This window comes from Hipposideros armiger, unplaced genomic scaffold (genome assembly GCF_001890085.2).
Source record: "Hipposideros armiger isolate ML-2016 unplaced genomic scaffold, ASM189008v1 scaffold_182, whole genome shotgun sequence".
Taxonomy (NCBI): domain Eukaryota; kingdom Metazoa; phylum Chordata; class Mammalia; order Chiroptera; family Hipposideridae; genus Hipposideros; species Hipposideros armiger.
The window spans coordinates 1,380,359-1,400,959 of NW_017731532.1; the positions used below are offsets into that span (position 1 = coordinate 1,380,359).

At 37.6% G+C, this 20,601-nt stretch overlaps 1 protein-coding gene across 1 annotated transcript in view; it reads left to right on the plus strand.

The window, feature by feature from the left end:
- The window catches only part of LOC109388136 (V-type proton ATPase subunit S1-like protein), a 38,546-nt gene that overhangs the window by 7,142 nt on the left and 10,803 nt on the right, over nucleotides 1–20,601 (plus strand). Inside the window, 3 exon segments of the mRNA XM_019652588.1 lie at nucleotides 16,128–16,168; nucleotides 16,442–16,500; nucleotides 18,071–18,306. Of these exon segments, the coding sequence (XP_019508133.1) occupies nucleotides 16,128–16,168; nucleotides 16,442–16,500; nucleotides 18,071–18,306 (336 nt within the window).

The following is a 20,601-nucleotide window of genomic DNA, read 5'->3' on the forward strand; positions in this document are numbered from 1 at the left end:
TCTCTCTTTTTTTTTTTATGGCTGTGTAATAATATTCTATTGTATATATGTACCACGTCTTTTCATTCATTCATCCATTGATGGAAACCCAGGTTGCCTCCATATCTTGGCTCTTGTAAATAATGCTGCAATGAACACATGAATGTACATGCCCCTTTAAAGTAGTGTTTTGGGTTTCTTTGAATAAATACCCAGAAGTGGGATTACTGGGTTCTTCTTTGCCTCCTGTTATAGCCTTTGTTTTAAAGTCTATTTTGTCTGGAATAAGTATTGTTACCCCAGATTTTTTTCTTTCTTTCTGTTTTGTTGTGTTTTTTTTGTTTTGTTTTTTTTCATTTTCATAAAATACCTTTTTCCATCCCTTTACTTGCAGTCTGTGTGTGTCTTGATCTGAAGTGAGTCTCTCACAGGCAGCATATGTCAGTGTCTTGTTTACTTATCCATTTAGCCACCCTATGTCGTTTTGATTGGAGCATTTCATCCATTTACATTTAAAGTAATTGTTGATAGATATGTAGTTCTTGCCATTTTATTATTCATATTTTTGATCTTAAAGAATGAGGAGACAAAGAAGTCCCTTTAGGGCTGGCTGAGTGGCTCAGTTGGTTAAAAGCGCAAGCTCTGAGCAACAGGGTTGCCAATTTGATTCCCACATGGGCCGGGGAGCTGCTGACGGGCTGCTGAATGGTGACTGGACTTGGAGCTGAGCTAGCTGTGCCCTCCACAACTAAGACTGCAGGACAACAACTTGGCTGTTCCTTTTCCCCAATTCCCCAATAAAATCTAAAAACAAAAAAGAAGTCCCTTTACCATTTCTTGTAATACTGGTTTTAACTCCTTTAGCTTTTTCTTATCTGGGAAGATCTTTATCTGTCCTTTGAGTCTAATTGGTAGCTTTTCTGTGTAGAGCAATCTTGGTTGTATGTCCTTGCTTTTCATCCCTTTGAATATTTCATGCCAATGCCTTCTGGCCTGCAAAGTTTCTGTTGAGAAATCAGCTGACAGTCTTATGGGAGCATCCTTGTAGATAACTAACTGCTTTTCTCTTGCTGTTTTTAAGATTCTCTTTGTCTTTAAACTTTGGCATTTTGATTATATGTGTCTTGGTGTGGGCCTCTTTGGGTTAATTTTCTTGGGAGCTCTCTGTGCTTCCTGGGCTTGTATGTCTATTTCCTTCACCAGGTTAGAGAAGTTTTCTGTCATTATTTCTTCAAATAGGTTTTTAATATATTGCTCTCTCTTTTCTCCTTCTGGCACCCCTATGATGAGAATGTTGATATACTTGATGTTGTCCCAGAGGCCCCTTAAACTGGCCTCACTTTTTTGGATTCTTTTTCTCTTTGCTGTTCTGATTGGGTGTATTCTGCTACCTTCTAAATCACTGATTTGATCCTCTGTTTCATCTAATCCACTATTGATTCCCTTTAATATATTTTTTATTTCAATTATTGTATTCTTTATTACTAACTCCTTTTTTATGCTTTTTTAATCTCCATTTTTACATTTTCAATCTCTTTGTTGAAGTTCTCACTTAGATCATTGAGTATCCTTATAACCAGTGTTTTGAACTCTGCATCTGGTAGATTGCTTGTCTCCATTCTGTTTAGTTCTTTTTCTGGAGCTTTATTCTTTTCTTTCATTTTGGACATTTTTCTTTGTCTCCTCATTTTGGTTGCCTCCTTGTGTTTGTTTCTATGTATTAGGTAGAACTGCGATGTGTCCTGGTCTTAGTAGAGTGGTCTTATGTAGTAGGTGTCCAGTGGCACAGTCTTACTGGTCACCTGAGCTGGGTGCTTCAGATATTTCCGTTGTGTGGGTTGTGTGTGCCGTCCTGTTGTAGTTGAACTTTAGTTGCTGTTTGCATGTCAGTGAGAAGGATTGACCCTCAGGATGATTAGATGTGAGGACTGGCTGTGACTACAGTGGATGAGCTGTTGTAACAGGGGCTGACCTTACAGAGCAGGATTTGCTTTATCAGGGTACTGGTGCCTGCCCAGTCTGTCTTTTGGGTGTGTTGTGTGTGAAGGTGGTTGAGTGGTGCTCTGGTGTGGCCTGAAGCTGGCCACCAGGCATGTTGGTGCTGGGGCTCTGTTGCAGGCCAAGGTCAGCTGCTGCCTGTGCCTGCTTGTGGCCACTTGGTATGAGCTGCAAAGTGATCTGAAGATGGTTGCCACTTGTGCTGGGCTTGGAGGTTGCCTGAGAGGCTAAGCTGTAAACTGAGGCCAGATGCTGCTTGTTAGGGTTTGTGAAACTTTGAGAGATTTTAGGAAAGTCTGTAGCATGAGCCACGATAGGCTAATTGTATGGAAAAGCCACTGGATGGGCCCACAAGTTGGGCAAGGCAGGCTCTCAGGGGATCACCAGGGCAGGACAAACAGTGTTAGTCAGGTTGATGGAGACTCAGTTATATTGTCTGCCTGTGTCTGCATGCTGGGACAGGGGAAGGCTCAACAAAGGAACAGTGACTTCTGCCTGGGAGAAAGCTGCCTCTTCGGCCCTAGCTTTGAAGCCAGGCAATTCAGGTCCTCCTTGTATGTCCCTGGCATCTTTCAAGCTGCTGTCCCATTGCTGGAGCTCAGAACGAGTGAGTCCATCAGTGAACAAGTTCACGTGTGGGCCTTTCAAGAGGAATGCTTGGGACGCCAGCATCCTTCCTTCTCACTCATCAACAACCTCCACTGGTTTTCACAGCCAGATGTTGTGGGGACTTCCCTTCCTGGCACTGGAACTCTGGGCTGGGGAGCCTGGCTTGGGGCTGGGACCCCTCACTCCTCAGATGGGAGCTCTGCAGTTGAGAGATTTCTCCTGATTTTTAACTGCCACACTTGGGTGTGGGACCAGCCGGTTCTGCATTTCCACCCCTCCTTCCTGTCTCAATGTGGTTTCTGTATATCCTTAGTTATAGGACTTCTGTTCAGCTAGACTTCAGGTGATTCTCAATGATGGTTGTTGTGTAATTTAGTTGTAATTTTGATGTGGTTGTGAGAGAAGGCGAGCTCAGACCTTATCTACTCTGTCATCTTGACCAGAAGCCCTATTTATTTCTGTTGGTTTAGCACTCAGGTGGGGCAGTAGGGTATTGTTATTTGACTTCTCTCAGACACCCCCTTCCCCCAACTGGGAAGAAAGATTGGTCTTCATAAATTAAATCAGTTGATGAGCAGATTTAGGTCAAGGGTGATACAGATTCTTTGTTCTGTATGGGGGAGAAGGTAACTATTTAGGAAGAACAGCCAGAGGTTTTAACAATGTCAACAATTGATATTGGAATAGTTAGAAATTATTCCTAGTGTTTTAAGTATAAAAATTGAGGCATTAGTTGCTATGGAAATGTGACAAGTTAAAATAACAGCTTTAAGTGAGAAAGTAGAAACAGTAAGGATGAGACTGAGGATTACATGCTCTGTACAACTACTAGTGATAAATGTTGAGTGCTTCATTTTGCCTGATTAAATTATTAAACACAACTTTTCCTCTATCCAAGATGAATGAGATCTCTTATCCTTTCATTCTAGCTACTTTTTTGGTACAGTGATTATTCTCATATCTATTCCAAGGTGAAACTAAAGAAACATATATTTAGTGCCATGTAATCTTACTAATATTCAGGCCTGATCTTTAAAATTTGCTGTAACTAAACCTCTGTGTAAAATCTGGGGGACTTGACAATGCTGTTCTTTGATGCCCTTTGTGAAGTTCTTGGAAGGGAGTTATCATTCTAATATGCATATTACATGTTATTCCCCAGGTTTTCTCTAACAGGGCTGAGAACCAAACAAAAGAAAATAAGCTTCTATTTCAGTAGGGCCCTTTGAGTAATAAGAAATGAAAGGTAATTTTTCTCACTAGGAAAGGAAAGATACTTTTGTTCAGTCAATGGAATATTAAGTTTTAGAATCTCATTCCTTGGAGTAGTTTAAGAATCTGATAGATGGGTTAGGTCTGTGCTGTCTATGAGTCCATAGGGGACCAATTGATCTTTGGTGATGGGGAATAATTGGGGGTCACTCTAAGCTTTTGCATTCCACAGTGAAATGAAGATTTACCAGGGTTATTTCTAGATTATTTGAATGTAATAATATGTAAATTATTATAATATGTATTTAAAAACTCCTATAAAAGTAAATGTGAAAAATTTTGAGCATTGCTTAAAGAACTTAAAACATGGTAAAACAAGATATTTTTTTCTTTGAAAGGAAAAGAGCAAAAGAAAAAGAGTAGGAAATGGAGGGAGAGAGGAAGAAAATAAGTGAGGAGTTCTGAATAGGAATAATTTTTTCACTGATTTAAACTATTACTTTTTTGTTTGTTTGTTTTTGTTTTGAATAAAAGTTTTATTCCATTCAGAAGATCTAGTAGTCATGAGCACTTACATAGCTACGTATCACCATAATACATGAATCAAAGTATTTAAATTAAAAAATATGTCGTCAAATCCAAAATCACAGTAGGCACATTAAATAAAATTCTATCAAAAATTGTCAATTTTAGTGCACAAAAAATGAGCATGGAGAAGACCTAAATAACATAATTAAACTAAACCATTACTTTTTTTATCGTGTTGTTTCTAACAGTCATTACTGATTATGAAGATACCCCAAATGAATGAATCTGTAACCAGTTTATGGATATCATCATTTTTCATACTATGGAATAATGTGCACATGTGCCAATGAATTTTAAACTTACTTAGGTTTTAAGATAAAATTTCCAAATATATGTTAATTATTTAGCAAACAACATCTTGGATTTTTACTGAGTAGTTGTATACAATGCTCTCTTTGAAACTAAGTGTGCTTTTGTTTGTTTGTTTTTTTAAATTTTTGTCCAAAGAATCCATTTTGCTCTTCTAATAAATGATGGCTTAAAATATAGGGTAATATCAGATAGCACACATTCTCAACACAAGTTTTATTTTAGTGAATTATAACTCTAATTCCTGTCTGTTGAGATGGGGACCCAACAGGTGTCTGGTGAGAGCATTTTTGAGAGTGCTGGAGTCCTTTTCCTCCCTAGGACCCAGGTCAGTTAGCTTCTCCCTGACCCTCAAACTTCCCTTTATAGTCCATGTCTCTATTACACTAAATTTGTTATTTAGAAATCCCTTTCAATAAAGTTTCTTTTGCATTACAAGTAATAGAAACCCATTTCAAGCTGTGTTAAAAATAAAAGCCAAGTTAGTGGAAGGGCACTGGGGTAACTCACTTACCCCAGTAACAAGAGATGCACACCCTGACCTCATAACACAGCGGTCATAGTTTGCTAGGAGAAACATCCCAAAGGTATTTACACCAGCAATTATGTGTTCAGATTTCTGCACATCATTGGGCTGGGTGCTTCTTCGGGGAGAGGACTGGCGGGTCTTTTTCACCTTGTATTCCTGGTATTTCTAGGACATGACAATCAACGTTTGTGTAATGTACAAATTTATGAAAGAGCAGGCCTCCTCTCTGTTTAGCTTGAGAGCCAAGAATGTAAATATGTGTCACGAATTTGGCACATTAGCCACGTTCAAAGAAGTCAAAGGGGAATCTAAAGTAAGAAACATTAACATTTAAATCAAAAGCACGTATAAGCATTTCATTTACTAACGATTCTAATCAACTTAGAAGCTGATTTGATGAAAATTAGAAATATGACAGCAGTTAGGCTCTGAACTTGATGAAGAGTCTGCATTAGTCTGGATCCTCCAAAGAAAAAGAGCCAATAGGAACTATTTATTTACTTATTTATCAATTCATTAATTAATTATAGGAGTTGGCCTGTGCAGTTATGGAGGTGGGGAGTCCCAAGATCTGCTGTCAGCAAGCTGGAGACCCAGGAGAGCTGACATTGTAGTTCCAGTCCTAGTGTGAGCCTGAAGGCAGAAGACTGGTGTTCCCACTCCAGGACAGGTAGACAAAATGAAATCTCCTTTACTCCATCTTTTTGTTCTATTCAGACTTTCAATGGATTGGATGAGGCCCACTGACATTGGGGAAGGCAACCTGCTTTACTCGGTCTATTGATTTAAATATTAATCTCACTCAGAAACATCCTCAGACATACCCAGAATGATGTTTAACCAAATATCCAGCCACCTCACGGTCCAGTCAAATTGATACATATAAACCATCACAGAGTCATACCCTTCCACAAGGAGCTAATGAACTGATGTAACTTAGGTTTTGTCCATTTGCACTTTCAAGCTACTAAATTTGATATTTGAATTAGTTGATTTTTCTACTTACGGTTGCCTAAATATTTAGGCCCTGGGAGTCACAACCATGTGGCATGGAAATGGGAATTAATTATGTGACATTTTGTGGTAGAGTTATTCATTATTGTGTACTTTTTATTGAGCACAGACTTGAACCAGCAGCATCTCAGGCTGTAGGTGTATATCAATTAATTAGACTCTGTCCCTGCCCTCATGGAGCAGGCCTGGTGAGGAAACACACTGTGAATAAGTAACAAGAAAATCCATGTCTCCATACAAATGGTGATCTGTGTTACGATGAGAGTGAGCAGAATGCAGGAAGAGTTAGGGGAGTGTCACGTGATCCCTACAGAGGGAACGATATGTGGAAAATCGCTAAGGTACAGAAAAGCTGGGCATGTGGAGGGTGTTGAGAAGCTGAGTACAGTGTGCTGGAGCCAGATGAGAGAAGGGCGAGCGTAAACAGGAGAGAGACACCAGCAAGGGCTGCGTCATGCAAGGCTTTGTAGGAGGTAGGTGGATTTGGATTTGGAATCAGTGTGCAAAGACCCTTCTAATTGACTTCAGCAGTTGACTAATGTGATTTGCAGTCTGAGAACATTTGGATGAATAGAGACTGTGATCTGGCAAATGCTAGATGATCCACAAGGCAAATGTTAGAATTATATTAGATCCATCCCCCCCCCACCACCACCGCCCCAAGAACACCATTCCATGTGGTCATATTTGATTATGGGAAGATAGATTTTGGTATTCAAAATTTCAGGTAACGTTTCATTTAGTAATACATACATAGTGAGTCAGAAAAGGAAGCAAACCCAAGGAATTTTCAGTTGAAAAGAAGGCAGCATGAATATATAACTTCTGTTCTCTCATGTAGACTGTTGAGGAGATATTTTGCATGTGCCTGTAAGTCAACTAACTTGTGAATCAACTACCTGCTCTTTGTTCTGGAATATCTTTAGATGCGTGTATTGTGAACAGCCTTGAAAGGTAGAAATAGTGTCTTGTGAAGCAAACTGCAGGTGAAACTCAGGGTTTCTCTCCTGAAGTGAAACCCACTGCTCAGCCATCTGAGCAGGCAGGTACAGTGCCAGGCAGGTGACACGCTAGTGCTTGCAGCCTGCAAGCTATCGTGTTAGCATTTTTTGTCTCTGCTCTTCTCTGAAGTCACAAGATAGCTGTTTTCAGATAATCACATCTCAGCTGTGACTTCTATTCTTAAACGTGTGAAACCTTCCAGCTACTAATTATTCTGCTGTAAATATTTTTTAACCAAGTGGGAGAAAATTTCAATAACAGAAAGACATTTAAAAATTTTAAGGATCATCAAGTTATAAAATATGTTAAAATGGTACTTGATTTCAAATAAAGAGTTTTATATATGTGTGTGTACCTCAAAATACAACCGAAGCATAGTTCCATGATGGATCGTTATATAATAAGCACTAAGGGACTAACACTAAGGTTTCTGAGTGTTCACACAGAACCATTGTTATCACAGTACAAGATCGGTGTGGGCTTGGACTCTCCCCCTTTCCCCACCAGGGATTTGAGGATCCATGTGATCAAACACTGCTGCTGCTACCAGGGGGAACCGTGAGGTATCACCCTGACAGCAGGAGGAGATGTTCTGTATTCGCACTGTCCAGTGTGATGGCTGCTAGCCACATGTGGTTACTGAGCACTTGACATTTTGGTTAGTTTGAATTGAGATGTGTATAAGTTATACACCAGATTTCAGACCTAGGGCAGAAAAGGAAGGTAAAATCTGTTGTTAATAATTTTTAAAATTAATTATGTTTGACATAGTATTTTAGAAGTATTAAGTTAAATAGAATATGTTATTAAAACTAATTTCACCTGTTTATTTTTACTCCTTTCAATGTGTCTACTAGAAAATTGTAAATTGCATTTGTAGCTCTCCTTATATTTCGAGTGAACAGTGAGTGCTGTTCTAGATCCTTGCTGCTCGCAGGGCCGTCCTCAGGCCAGCAGCACCAGCGGCATCTGGAAGCTCGTTGGAAACAGACGCTCGTGTCGCACTCCAGACCTACTGAATTAGAATTTGCATTTTAACAAGATCTCACGTGATTTGTATGTTCGTTAAAAATTGAGTAGCGTAGAGTCCCTAAAACTGGGATTTAGTTGGATTTAGCAAATAAAAATATGAGATGTCCAGTTAAATTTGAATTTCAGATAAGCAACAAATGACTATTTAGTATAGCATGCCCTAAATCTTGCATGGTGCATGCTTATTATTAAAATTATTTGCTGTTCAAATAACCTGAAATTCAAATTTAACTGGGTATTCTGTATTTTATTTGACAGCTCTGCCTAAGACTAAACTCCTGCCCAGACCTATCTTGCTATTTGAAATTCCACAGAATCAAGAAAAGAACGGAAAACTAAGGAGAGGGAAGGGTAGAAGTCTGGTGAAATGAAAGAACAGGAAAAAAAAAAAAAAGAAAGAAGATGGGAAGTAGGAATAAGACGGGGCATGGAAAGGCCAGGATAACAGTGACCTTTTCTGTTTTATCATTTTTATCAGTAACTTCCTTATCTCTACATTCCTCCAGTTCCCCAGTTATTGTCCTTTAATCTCATTTTCTATAGGGCTCCGAGGAGCCATGTTAGAAGGTGTGTGTGTGTGTGTGTGTGTGTGTGTGTGTGTGTGTGTGTGTGTGTGTGTGTGTGTGTGTGTAAAGCAGCAGAGAGAAAGGGGAGTGTCTCCTCAGGGTCAAGTCCCCAGCCTTCCTATAATCCATCATCTCTGAAATGTCACTTACAAATAGCACCTTTCAGCTCCCAGTACTTTGCCTTTAAAGAGATCAAGGTGGTTCCTTGCCAAAAACACTGACATTTATTTTGGAGGATTTTCTTTATTATGGCATTTGAATCATATGTTTTTATGTAAAATAACTCTTAGGGATTTTGTTGGTTTTTTAAATTCATGCTTTTTAGGTGTGTGGGGAGTGATAGGATTGGAGGCTGGCAAGGAAGGAACAAATAAATAAAGATGTTCTTTATTTAGCCAGGCATTGAGGTAAGAAAGGGCGTTTATCTCTGATATTTATTTATTCACTTATTTAAAATTAGATTTTGTTGTGGTAAGAACACTTAACATGAGATCCATCCTCTTAAAAAATTTTTAAGTCTACAGTAAAGTATTGGTGACTGTAGGTACGTACAGTCTTGTCCAGCGGGTCTCTGGAATTTACTAATCTTGCTTAACTGAAACTTTTTGCCCATTGATTAGCAGCCTCCCATTTGCTCTCCCCCACCCCCAGCCCCTGGCACCCACCATTCCACTCTTGGATTCTGTGAATTTGCTTAGTTTAGATACCTCATATAAATGGAATTAGGTTGTATTTGTGACTGGCTTATTTCACTTAGCATAATGTCCTCAAAATTCATTGATGTTGAAACATTTTAAGTCTCAATACTATTCCATTGTATGATTATATTAGATATTCTTTGTCCATTTCATCTATCAACAGGCACTTAGGTTGTTTCTACATCTTGGCTGTTGTGAATAGAGCTGCAGTGAACATGGGAGTGCTAATATCTCTTTGAGATCCTGATTTTAGTTCTTTTAATTACTTGTAAGTGCAATTGCTGGGTCAAATGGTAGTTCTATTTTTAAATTTTTAAAGAATCTCCATAGCAACTGTACCATTTTGTATGCCCACCAACGGTGTTCAAGTGTTCCAATTTCTTCACATCCTTGCCAACCCTTTTTTTTTTTTTTTGTTCTTTTGATATTAGCCATCCTGGCAGGTGTGAAGTGATATCACTTTGTGGTTTTGATTTGCAGTTCCCCAATGATTAATGACATTGAGCATCTTTTAATATATGTACAAGGCAGCCATTTGTATGTCTTTTTTGGAGAAATGTATCTTTAAATATGTAGCCCATTTTTAAATTACTTTATTTTTAATTTTTATTTTTTGCTATTGATTTGTAGGAGTTCCTTATATATTTTAGAAATTAACACTTTATCAACATTTTCTGATATAACCCTTTTGAAAATATTTTCTCCCCTTCTGTAGGTTGCCTTTTCACTCTGTTGATTGTTTCCTTTGCTATGCAAAAGCTTTTTAGTTTGATGTAGTCCTGACAATAGATGTCTATTTTTGCTTTTATTGCCTGTGCTTTTGTGTCATATCCATGACACCAAAGACTAATGTCATGAAGCTCTTCCCCTATGCTTTTCTCTAGGTTTTAAGTATTTAATCCATTTTGAGTTGATTTTTGTGTATGGTGTGAGATAAGGGTCAAATATCATTCTTTTGCATGTGGATATTCAGTTTTTCCATTATCATTTGTTGAAGAGACTGTCCTTTCCCCAGGGTGTATTCTTGGCACCCTTGTTGAAGGTCAGTTAACTGTATATGTGTGTATTTATTTCTAGGCTCTCTATTCTGTTCTGTTGGGCTATGTCTGTCTTTATGCTGATATTGTACAGTTTTAATTACTCTAGCTTTATATTGTATTTTGAAATCAGGAATTGTGATGCCTCCAATTTTGTTCTTCTTTCTCAAGATAGATTTGGCTATTCAGGACCTCATTTAATCTTTACAAGAATTCTTTGAGTTAAGTACTTTTGTCCCCACTCTGCCGATGAGGAAGCTAAGCTCAGGAGGAAAAGTGACTTCCCTAATATCAGGTAACTGGTCAGGGCTGGAGCTGGGAATGCACTCGATTGCTGCCTGACTCCACAGCCAGTGCTCGTTACTGTTACTCAGCATCTCAGCAAATGGAGAGTCATGAATGCAGCAGGAAGCTGTGAACTAGGACACATATATCAAGTTAGGTCAGTTTCAGGATTTTTACTCATTTATTCACCTGAAAAATGCATGTAATAATATATATTTCTTGAATTTTAGAGGAGAATTTAACAGCTTCCTGAAAAGCAGGAGATTCTTATTAAGAGTTAGAATATCAAAACAATGCCAGTTTCTAAAAAGAGCTTAATTGACCGATTTTCTGTAAAAATCTGCTCCCGAATAATCTTTCATCAAGATGAGTAATTAAATAACTTAAATAGACCCATTGGTTTCACTCCATACTCCAAATTAAGCATTGTCAGGCCCCTCCCTCTATCTTCCACCCCACATAATACATCGTAGAAAAGCTGCCTTTTTACTGCCTCTGCTCTGTTTGCATTTATGAGTTAACAGATGTGCATGGTTTGAAGAAACGGGTTCATTTCTTAATGGGAAGGAAAATCTTGTTTAGTTTTTCACTTATTTTTTTATGCACGGGATTTTCACTAACTTTGGACCAGATACTTGGCAGGAAGAATGTAAGGTGAGTAATTGGATATTTTTTAATGCAATGTATCTGTTAATTAATAATCAGTGCAAGCATGAAATAAGGTGGTTCTGTAATTTCTTTATATTGTTGCATACCTACATTTGTATAGAGTCCCAAATAGATATGCTAAATTAGGTCATTCGGTAGCTACTAAAATCACTGAACTTGAGTTTATAAATAAGAGATAAAAAACATCTTTATTATAAGAGGGAAGAATTATTTGTTTAGAATACCCAAGAAACAATTGTATTATGTACCAGACTATGTATCTATGAGAAAATGAGTCAGGTTTCTTTTGTACTTACAAGCAAATATTTATTTCACAGTTTCTCGCCATTATTATGTGAGAAGAGAGTAAGGACAAAAATTTAAAACCTCAGAAATAATGTATAACCTTCCTCCCAAAGAAAAGGTGTTAAATCATTTTAACTGGTAGGAGATGGTAATTGTGTGGAGTACATGCTATTTATAATTAACAAGCACATTTTTTTTCTGTTTTCTTTGTCCTTTTGGCTTTTTCCCATACCATATAAGGGAACATATAGACATTTATCTATCAAGAATAATATTTAGAATCTGAATAGCAATTAACTCATGGTCATATCTCCTAATTATTCATTATATGCCATCTCAACGAATATAACAGGGAATTTAGTGCGAATACAAAGGACAGCGGCTAGCAGAATGACCTGCCAAATTTATGTGAAAGAATCCTTAGGTCAACAGCTGATAAGAACTATAAGCACAGGCATGTTTTATTTGTCTTCCCTCACTGTTTCTAAATCAGTTAGTGCTTTCCTGCAGGTTCACTTTCTAATAAGCACGTTCACTTTCTAATAATAAGTCACCTGTATTCCTTAGGTGTTTAAAGCTTAGCAATGTTTCCTCACCTGGTTTATGCAGAAATGACTGATTTGTGTATTAGTACACTGGTAAAATGTACACCAAGAACCACAAAAATCCCATTTCTCCTTTTGAAGCAAGGTTAATGTTTAAATAATCTTAGGTTCAGAAGGAACCCTAGAAATCACACAAATCAATGGTCATTTGAATCTAATAATACATATTAATTCATCCGAAGGAAAAGTAGTTGCTGTTTTGTGAATGTTCTTTCAAATCGTGGATCTGAAATTAAAAATATCTTTCAACTCTTTGGATCAATTCAAGGTTCTTAAGTCTCTACGAAGGACAAGTGTATTATAAACCTGATACACGTTTCCTAAGCTTGGAGAGAGTAGGGATCACCACTCTTCCTTTACATATTCCTTCCTCTATTTGGGTTTATGCTTAAACAGAAAGGAAATCTTTTTCTTCTCAGACAGCATCCTGTGTGATCTCCCATTTCCACCTCCCTTTCAGAGTTGGTTTGTTCATTAATTTGTTCGTTCGTTCATGGATGTGACATATGTTTTTAATACTTGGTACTTCTTTTAAATAGCCGGGCACTTTTTTAGGTGCTGGGTCTACAGGGGTATGCAACGCAGATATAGTCCCTGCCTTCATGGAGTTTTAGTCTACTTGGGGAGAGCTCATTCATGAATGATATTATTACAAATAAGCTGTGAAACATGCTGTGAAATCAAAGTATGGGAGGCTATGAGCACATATAACGGGGATCTCAACTAGTCTGAGTAGTTAGGGACAGTGCTCTTGAGGAAGTGATATTTGATCTGTGATCTGGCGAATATGGTGGAAATAACGAGGATGCAGGGGGAAGAGGAGAATATTTAAGGTAGAGGGAACAGCAGGTGCTAAGCCTGATTAGGGAAGAAGCATTCAGGGAATGTCGCGAGCCGCTGCCAGGCACACAGTCCGCGCTGCAGTCTCTTCCTGCAAGTCAGTGGGACTAAACCACGAGACCCTCGGTGTCGCCTGGAGCCAGAGCCGGAGCCCTCGAGTGGATAGCCTAAGTCTGCGTGCTAGCCATGGGCACAAGTGAAGAACCAAGCGCACAAGTTCTTTTATGCCTTTCACTATGCTCTTGAATCACACAGAATATAAGGCTACAACAACCTTAGCATCAATAGCTACATCACACCATAACATAACCATAACGTAAGTAAATGATAACGAACCAGTCCCGAAGTCAATCAGAGTCCTGGTGGAGCGAGGAAGGGCAGCTGGTCTGGGAGGTCATTCTGGCAGAGAGGTTCCATCTGAACAGAGCAGAGCAGAATGGCAGCATGGTCACCTTTCAGTTGAGACCGGCTCTCCGAGCTGTCAAAGTCCTGAGTTCTTAAGGACTTTGTAGAGTCGTGTGATGTGACCCTCTCAGTCCTCACAGACATGTCTCCTGTCAGTCTATGGAGCCGTAGCATCATCCATCTGGTGGTTGTTTACTTGTGTAAAACAAGTTGTTTATCTTCATGGGGAATTTCCACAGCACTCAGTGTCCAAGATGGAGTTACTCTTGCTCATACGAAATGGAGTCACTCTTGTTCATACAAAAACACACTTTTCAGGGGTGCTCTACACAGGGAACTAAAGAATGTTAGTGTAGCTGGAGCAGAAAGGGGAACAAGTAAAACGAGGTGAGCACAGCTTGCAGGCTGAGGTCTTTCAAGGGCCTTGTACAGCCTGGTGGGAATGTGGTTTTCCATGATGAAGATTCATGAAGGCGTACATGGGAGATGAACACCTGGTAAATCAAAAATATGGCACCAGCCACTACGAGCCTACGGCTCTAGATTACTTTTCAGGTATTGTATCGATCCCTTTTTCTAGAAAAGGGTCTGCACATGTAGGTTTAAAAATAATTAAATTATAAAAAAATAATAATTTTAATTGTTTTTAAAACTGTTTTTCTCAGTTTGTTCACACAAATAATTTTAACCAGATTTGTTTGTTTGTTTGTTTCTGCTTTAGTGTAGAGATTATGTAGTGATGCAAAAATGCATATATATTTCGTATTTGGTGAGATTATGGCTTCCCATAAAACCTTATTAATTCAGGCTTATGGGTGTGGACAAAGCCTATTTAAATTCCAGTTTATGTAAAAAAGACGTATAACAGCATTATTGTATGTTCATGACCATAGATTCATTGAAAAAAAAATCTGTGTTGTCTACTAAAAGGTTTTTATTAGTAAATACATGTAAATTTTTAATTAGTGGGGCAAAGTCATAAGCTAAGCATATTAATGATATGGGAGCTCATTCATTCATTCATATACTTTTATTCAATAAACATTAAGCTCTTGTGCTAAATAGGTATTTCCAAATGACTTGATAATTTTTTATCTTATTTAGGTAAAATTTGTCTCATAATTTTCATTTTTTGTTCATTAAGATTTAACATTGAATACTGAACCCTGTATCATGAAATATGATTTTTAAATAAATAAAGTTCAAATTAAAGAAAATTTAAAAATCTGTTTGTGTATGGCATTTTTAGAAAGCTTGAAGCTCCTGGTGAAGTATTGTCTTGGCATTAGTGTTTCTTTCATATGTTCAGTTACTTTTTAACTTGCACTATGAGATTGGAGTTTAAATAGATAGAGATCTTTTGGCTAAAGCATATCGCTATTATGGTTACATGATTACTTTGATCTGAGCCTCACTTTTGCTGCCCAGGAAATTAAATTTCTTAGAAGTTTACATTTACATTTAGCTCTGTGATCCGTTTTGAATTGATATTTGTGAGATAAGGTACTTGTAACTTTTTGGAGCCTGGGATAAAGAAAATGTTCTATTAGCTTCCAAAAATAAAAAAGAAGAATCATGCAAGGATTTAGAAAATGTATCTCTCACACTTTTTCACAGGAAGCTACTCCAGCAAAGTAAGGGAGAAAACCAAGAAAGAGGAAAGCATTGGCTCTAGTAAATAATGGATCTACTAAGCTAGATGATGGGGTCACATATTTGGTGGAGAGTGTCATGTTTTTCTGTTTATATTTATGTATGTTTGCAATGTTACATGATAAAAAAATGTGTATATCTTCTAACTCAGCAATTGCACTTCTAAGAATTTATCTTAAGGGATTTCTCAGGGGTATGAGCATATAATCCACAATAATGTTCAATGTAGTATTTTTTTATTAATTGTAAACATCTTAAATATTTAACAGGAATTTGATAAGTAAATTGATACATTTCTATGATATAATATCACACGGAATTCAAAATTATGTGAAAAAAAATGTAATAACATGGAAAAATATTTGTGATATATTTTAAGTAAAAAATGTTTTCAAAACAATGTTTATAAAAATCTGTTTTTAAATTTTATGAAAAGGAAATTATATGTGGTGTGTGTATGTAGAGTAAAACACTGGGAGGATATATATTATAACATAATTTTCAGAAATACCTTTTTGGCAATTGAGTCCATTTTTTTTCAATAAAAAGGGTTGAATTTTTTCACCTTAATATGTTAACAGTACAATGTAGTATAAACTTTTTCTGTAAAATATTTTATTTCTTTGAAAAACATATACTACTTTTTAAATCATAAATTCACTTTTAAAAAGTAGACAGTTTTGACAGGCTGATTTTTCTGCTCTTTTACTCTGGAGTGTAATAAACCCAAATATCCTCCTGAAAACTTCATAAAGAATTTGAAATATAGCTATTTGTTAAGCATCTTTTATTTTTTTATTTTCTCATTTCAGCTCTCGAACATCTTCAAATAAAGAAGTGGTTATAAAGAATGGTAAGACCTATAATTGCTCTTGTGATTTCTTGGGAGGTTGAGGAATGATTTTGTCTGCGATGGCCTTCCCTGAACATTAGTGCTTGCACCAAGGGTCTGTCATGTGAAAATCTCTTAAACTAGTATATTCTAAATTCTGAGCTCAAAGATATTCAAGTCTGGTATATTTCACAAGTCTGGTATATTTCACAGTGCTTAGCATGTTATTATCACTGAATTACATTAATCGATCAATAACATTTACCCTTTGTGTTCATGTCATTTATTTTACAGATCAACAGAATAATGGAGATATTAAACCAATCAAGAATTTCACAATACCAATCACACAGGTATGATTATGTTAGGAAACTAGATTGATGTGGGTTTAAAAAATTTTTTTAATACAATCAGGTCAGAGCCACTGTGAAAATATAAATGATTCTATTAATAAACAAAATTATTGCTTGAACTTGGGGTGGTGAAATGTATCATGGTAATTTCATAGTTGAGGAAAAACTAAAGTTTAACTTGCTTTTGTAGATTTTATTACAATATTAAGTTTTACTTTTGTTGCTTTCCAGACAGGATCGCTGTAGTACCACTTTATCTTTGGCTTACTGACACGCTTAGATTGCCACTGCCTGTTCAATTTCTCTTTCATTTGTACATGTAGTATACTGGAGTAACTGGTATGGAATAGTTGATCTAGATAAGTGTATCTTCTTTCAGATATGGACCTGCCTTTGTGACTCCCAGAGTCAGGTACTGAAGTGCACTGTCTCAGGCTTCCTGGAAATCGGCAAAAGTTTCATAAGATGTAGAACGATGTTGGCATACCTTGCTAGTTTATGTATATTAAATGACCTGGGACTGCACTGTCCAAGACAGTAGCCACTAGCCGCATGTGGCTATTTAAATTTAAATTCAAGTGAAATAATGGTAAGTAAAATTAAAAATTAAGCTTCTTAGTTTCACTGGCTGCATTTCTAGTGCACAAGAGCTACATAGAGTCAGTGGCTACTGCGTTGGACACTGCAGATATAGAACATACACAATATTGTAGAAGGTTCTGTTGGACATTAATGGGATGGAGAATTATGCTTGATTTCTAAAAACCTCCTGTTGTCTTGTTTAGGATGTTAATTTCTTTATTTAAAGTCCTGCATTATTTGAAGTCTTATGATATTATTTTCTGACAAGATTACTGCCATTAGTTTCAAGGCATGGTGAATTTTTAAAAAAATTAATAGACTTTATTATTTTCTTGAGTAGCTTTAGGTTTACATAAAAACTTGAACAAAAAGCAAAGAAGGTTCCCATATACCCACTCAGTCCCTGCCCCCTCCAATTCCTCCTGTATTTAACATCTTGCATTAGTGTGGTACATTTGTTGAAATTGATGAGCCAATATTGATACATTATGATTAACAAAAGTCCATTGCTTACCTTAGGGTTGACTCTTGTGTTGTACATTTTATGAATTTTAACAACTATATAATGGTCTCTATCCAAAGCATTATACAGAATTATATAGAATATAATACTACAGTATGATATAGAATAATAGTTTTCAAGGCCCTAAAAACCTGCTCTGCTCCACCAGTTCATCCCCTTTGTCCCCCAGCATTAACTTTTTAAAATCTATATTGATAATGTTATGTGCAAAGTTGTTTTGTTTTGTTTTGTTTTTATATTTTGGTCTTTCCCATTTTGGGTGTGTTGTGGAATAGGGTTCATGTGCCTTTCAGGTATATCTCTCATTTTAAGCTTGTTATGACCTTTGCCCCACAATAGGATGGACTCTGGAGCTAGAGAGATCAGAGTTTCAACAGGTTGTAAATTAGCTCTTTTACTTCCAAGAAGTCTTTTGTACTATGGAAACTAATTTATCTCTTAAATTTTGTTTGCTTGGTTAATTAGGCCCTCCACTACAATCTGAGCAGACAAGAGCATTTAGAAAAAGAACCTTGGAATGCATTCAGCCGTCATAGCCCTATTAATGTCTCCATGGATGGAATTCCCTGTATTCTCTTCTGGGCCAAAAGGATAACAATTAAATTTAAGAACCAGACCTGGCTGGACCTTACAGATGCAGCATATGGCCAGAAGGCAACAGTGGAGCCTCACAACTCAAATTGCAGTGAAGAAAGTGCTATGTAAGTTGACCATTTCGCTGGAGGAAGCCCTTGGGGCCGCTGTAGTCTATTAAGTGGACAGTCCAGTTTTCTGTCATTTCAGAAAAAAGAAGTAGGCTTCTTGGTACATGACCCTGACACACATCTTTGAGGAAATGTTTAATGCTTAAAATGGAATAACAAGTCAGAAATTAATTTTTAAAATTTTGTTATTTTTTTACCCAGCAATTTTCTTCAGAACCCTTTAGCGGGTTGTTACAATACCTGGTGGAAAATCAGGCTCTGAAATTGAAGGTCCTCAAACTCATTCTGAAAAAGAGAAAAGGATTCCAGGCGTGTTATCAATTCCAAATGTGAGGTGTCAAAGTACTTTAGTCCATCAGGGAGGAAATTACATATCACAGAGTAGAGTCATACATATTCTAGTATGTGAGACAGAGATGGCTGACTCTAGTCAGGGCAGATGTTTGATTCTCGGGAGTGTTCTGAAGTTGTGGAACATTGTTAGCAGATGTGCATGTGTACCTTTGGATGCCCAAATTTCAGAGAATTTTAGCATATTTCAAAATGGTTAGAATAATTACTTTTGATTTGAGATAAACAGATTAAACAAATATCCCTTTTGAAGAGGAAATCAGTTTCCAATGCCTTTCTTTGCTTTTCAGTTGTCCAAGCAAAGTTTTTCGCTTGTATTTGTTTTGGTCCAATGGGAGGAAGTCTGACATGTCCCGCTTACTTTCTATAAACCTCCTTGCTTTCAACATTTGCTAGTATAATGGAGGCTTTTGGAAGATTCTGCTCTGGCCTGGTTTAGGTGGGCAGAATGCTTTGTGTAAACCATAACATACTGTGTGTGTTTGTGTGTGTATTCTTTTTATATTTATATGCTTTGGCTAAAAACACTTTTTTATTTCTGAACTTCTCATTTAAAAATTCTTGATGATCGGTACAAATGGATTATAGTAATATAAACTTACAAGTTATATTACAAGTCTTACTACCTTGTTATTCAGGATAACTATCTCTTATTAGGGAATTAGGGAATTGTAAGCATAAGCATCCAGAGTCCTCCCAGATTTGTTTATTCTGTTACAGCATGATTATAGAGGAGACTCCAGCACTGCTGAGAGCTCAGGACTTCCTCAGGCTCTAATTAATTCCCTGCAGGGCCCTTGATTTGTGGTCAGCTGTGCCGAGAGGCCGATTGCCTGGCGATCGTCTTGCCTGTCCACAGCTGACTGAACACCCTTGATTCCATTTATCATGATCCCAGGATATTTTGCTGGGCGTTAGAACTGTAAAGAGCACTGGGAACCCAGAGACAGAAAGCATGAAAACTTGGTTTCTAGTCCCAGTTCTGCCAGTGAGCTCTGTGACTTTATAAGCTGGAGGCACCGTAGGGACATCATCTATGAGATGGAGATGATGACGTCTATAATTTTAATTAACAGGCCTGGAGCGCCTACTGTGGGCCAGTACCACTCAAAACTCCACAGGCACAGCATCTGTTATTCCAAACAATACTATTGAGAACAAGCCTCTGAGTCTCGGGTACTATTATTATCCATGTTACAGGTGAGGAAGTCAAGGCTTATAGAGGTCAAACAACTTGCTAAGATCATACAGCTTGTACGGTGATAGAGCTGGGGTCGAAAACGTCTTTAATAATAACATTTTACCTCCTCTCTCGGCCCTGTCTCGTAGGGCTGCGAAAATCAAGCAAGGAAATATATGCATGAGAACTGTGAGAACTTGTCAAGTGCTACTTGAAGTAGTAGATTAACTTCCTAACATACTAATGATAACTAGAGTAAAACAGTGTCCAGTTACCTGGTGAAGAGGCCTAGGGAAGCTTTGTTTTTCACAATGCACCCATTAATGATTGGGTGACCTGACTTTTTTCTTCTTGATCACCACCCTGGAATTGTACTCAGAGCAAGAACTGAGTATACAGCATCCACTTCCTGAAGTCTTGCTCAGGCGAGTGTGCAGGCAGGCGTCCTGGAGGGCCCATCCAAGGGGACAAGTGGGAGGCTTCCCAGGATGTGAGGCATTCAGCGTCCAGCTGCTGAGACCGAGTGTCCCTGGTCCCTGAGAATGGCACAGATTAGTGAGATGCCTTTGCTGTTCTGGCTAGGAAATCTTATGTTCTCAAGAACCAGAAAGGGGGGTCACTGAAAGGAGTAACCCAAGCAAAGGCATAACCATATAAGGTCAAAAGCACAGATTTAAAAAATAAAAGATGACCATGTTTTAGCGCTTGGAAGCAAAATGTTCAGGAAACGGCAAATTGTTGGCAGACAGATTAGCCACGGA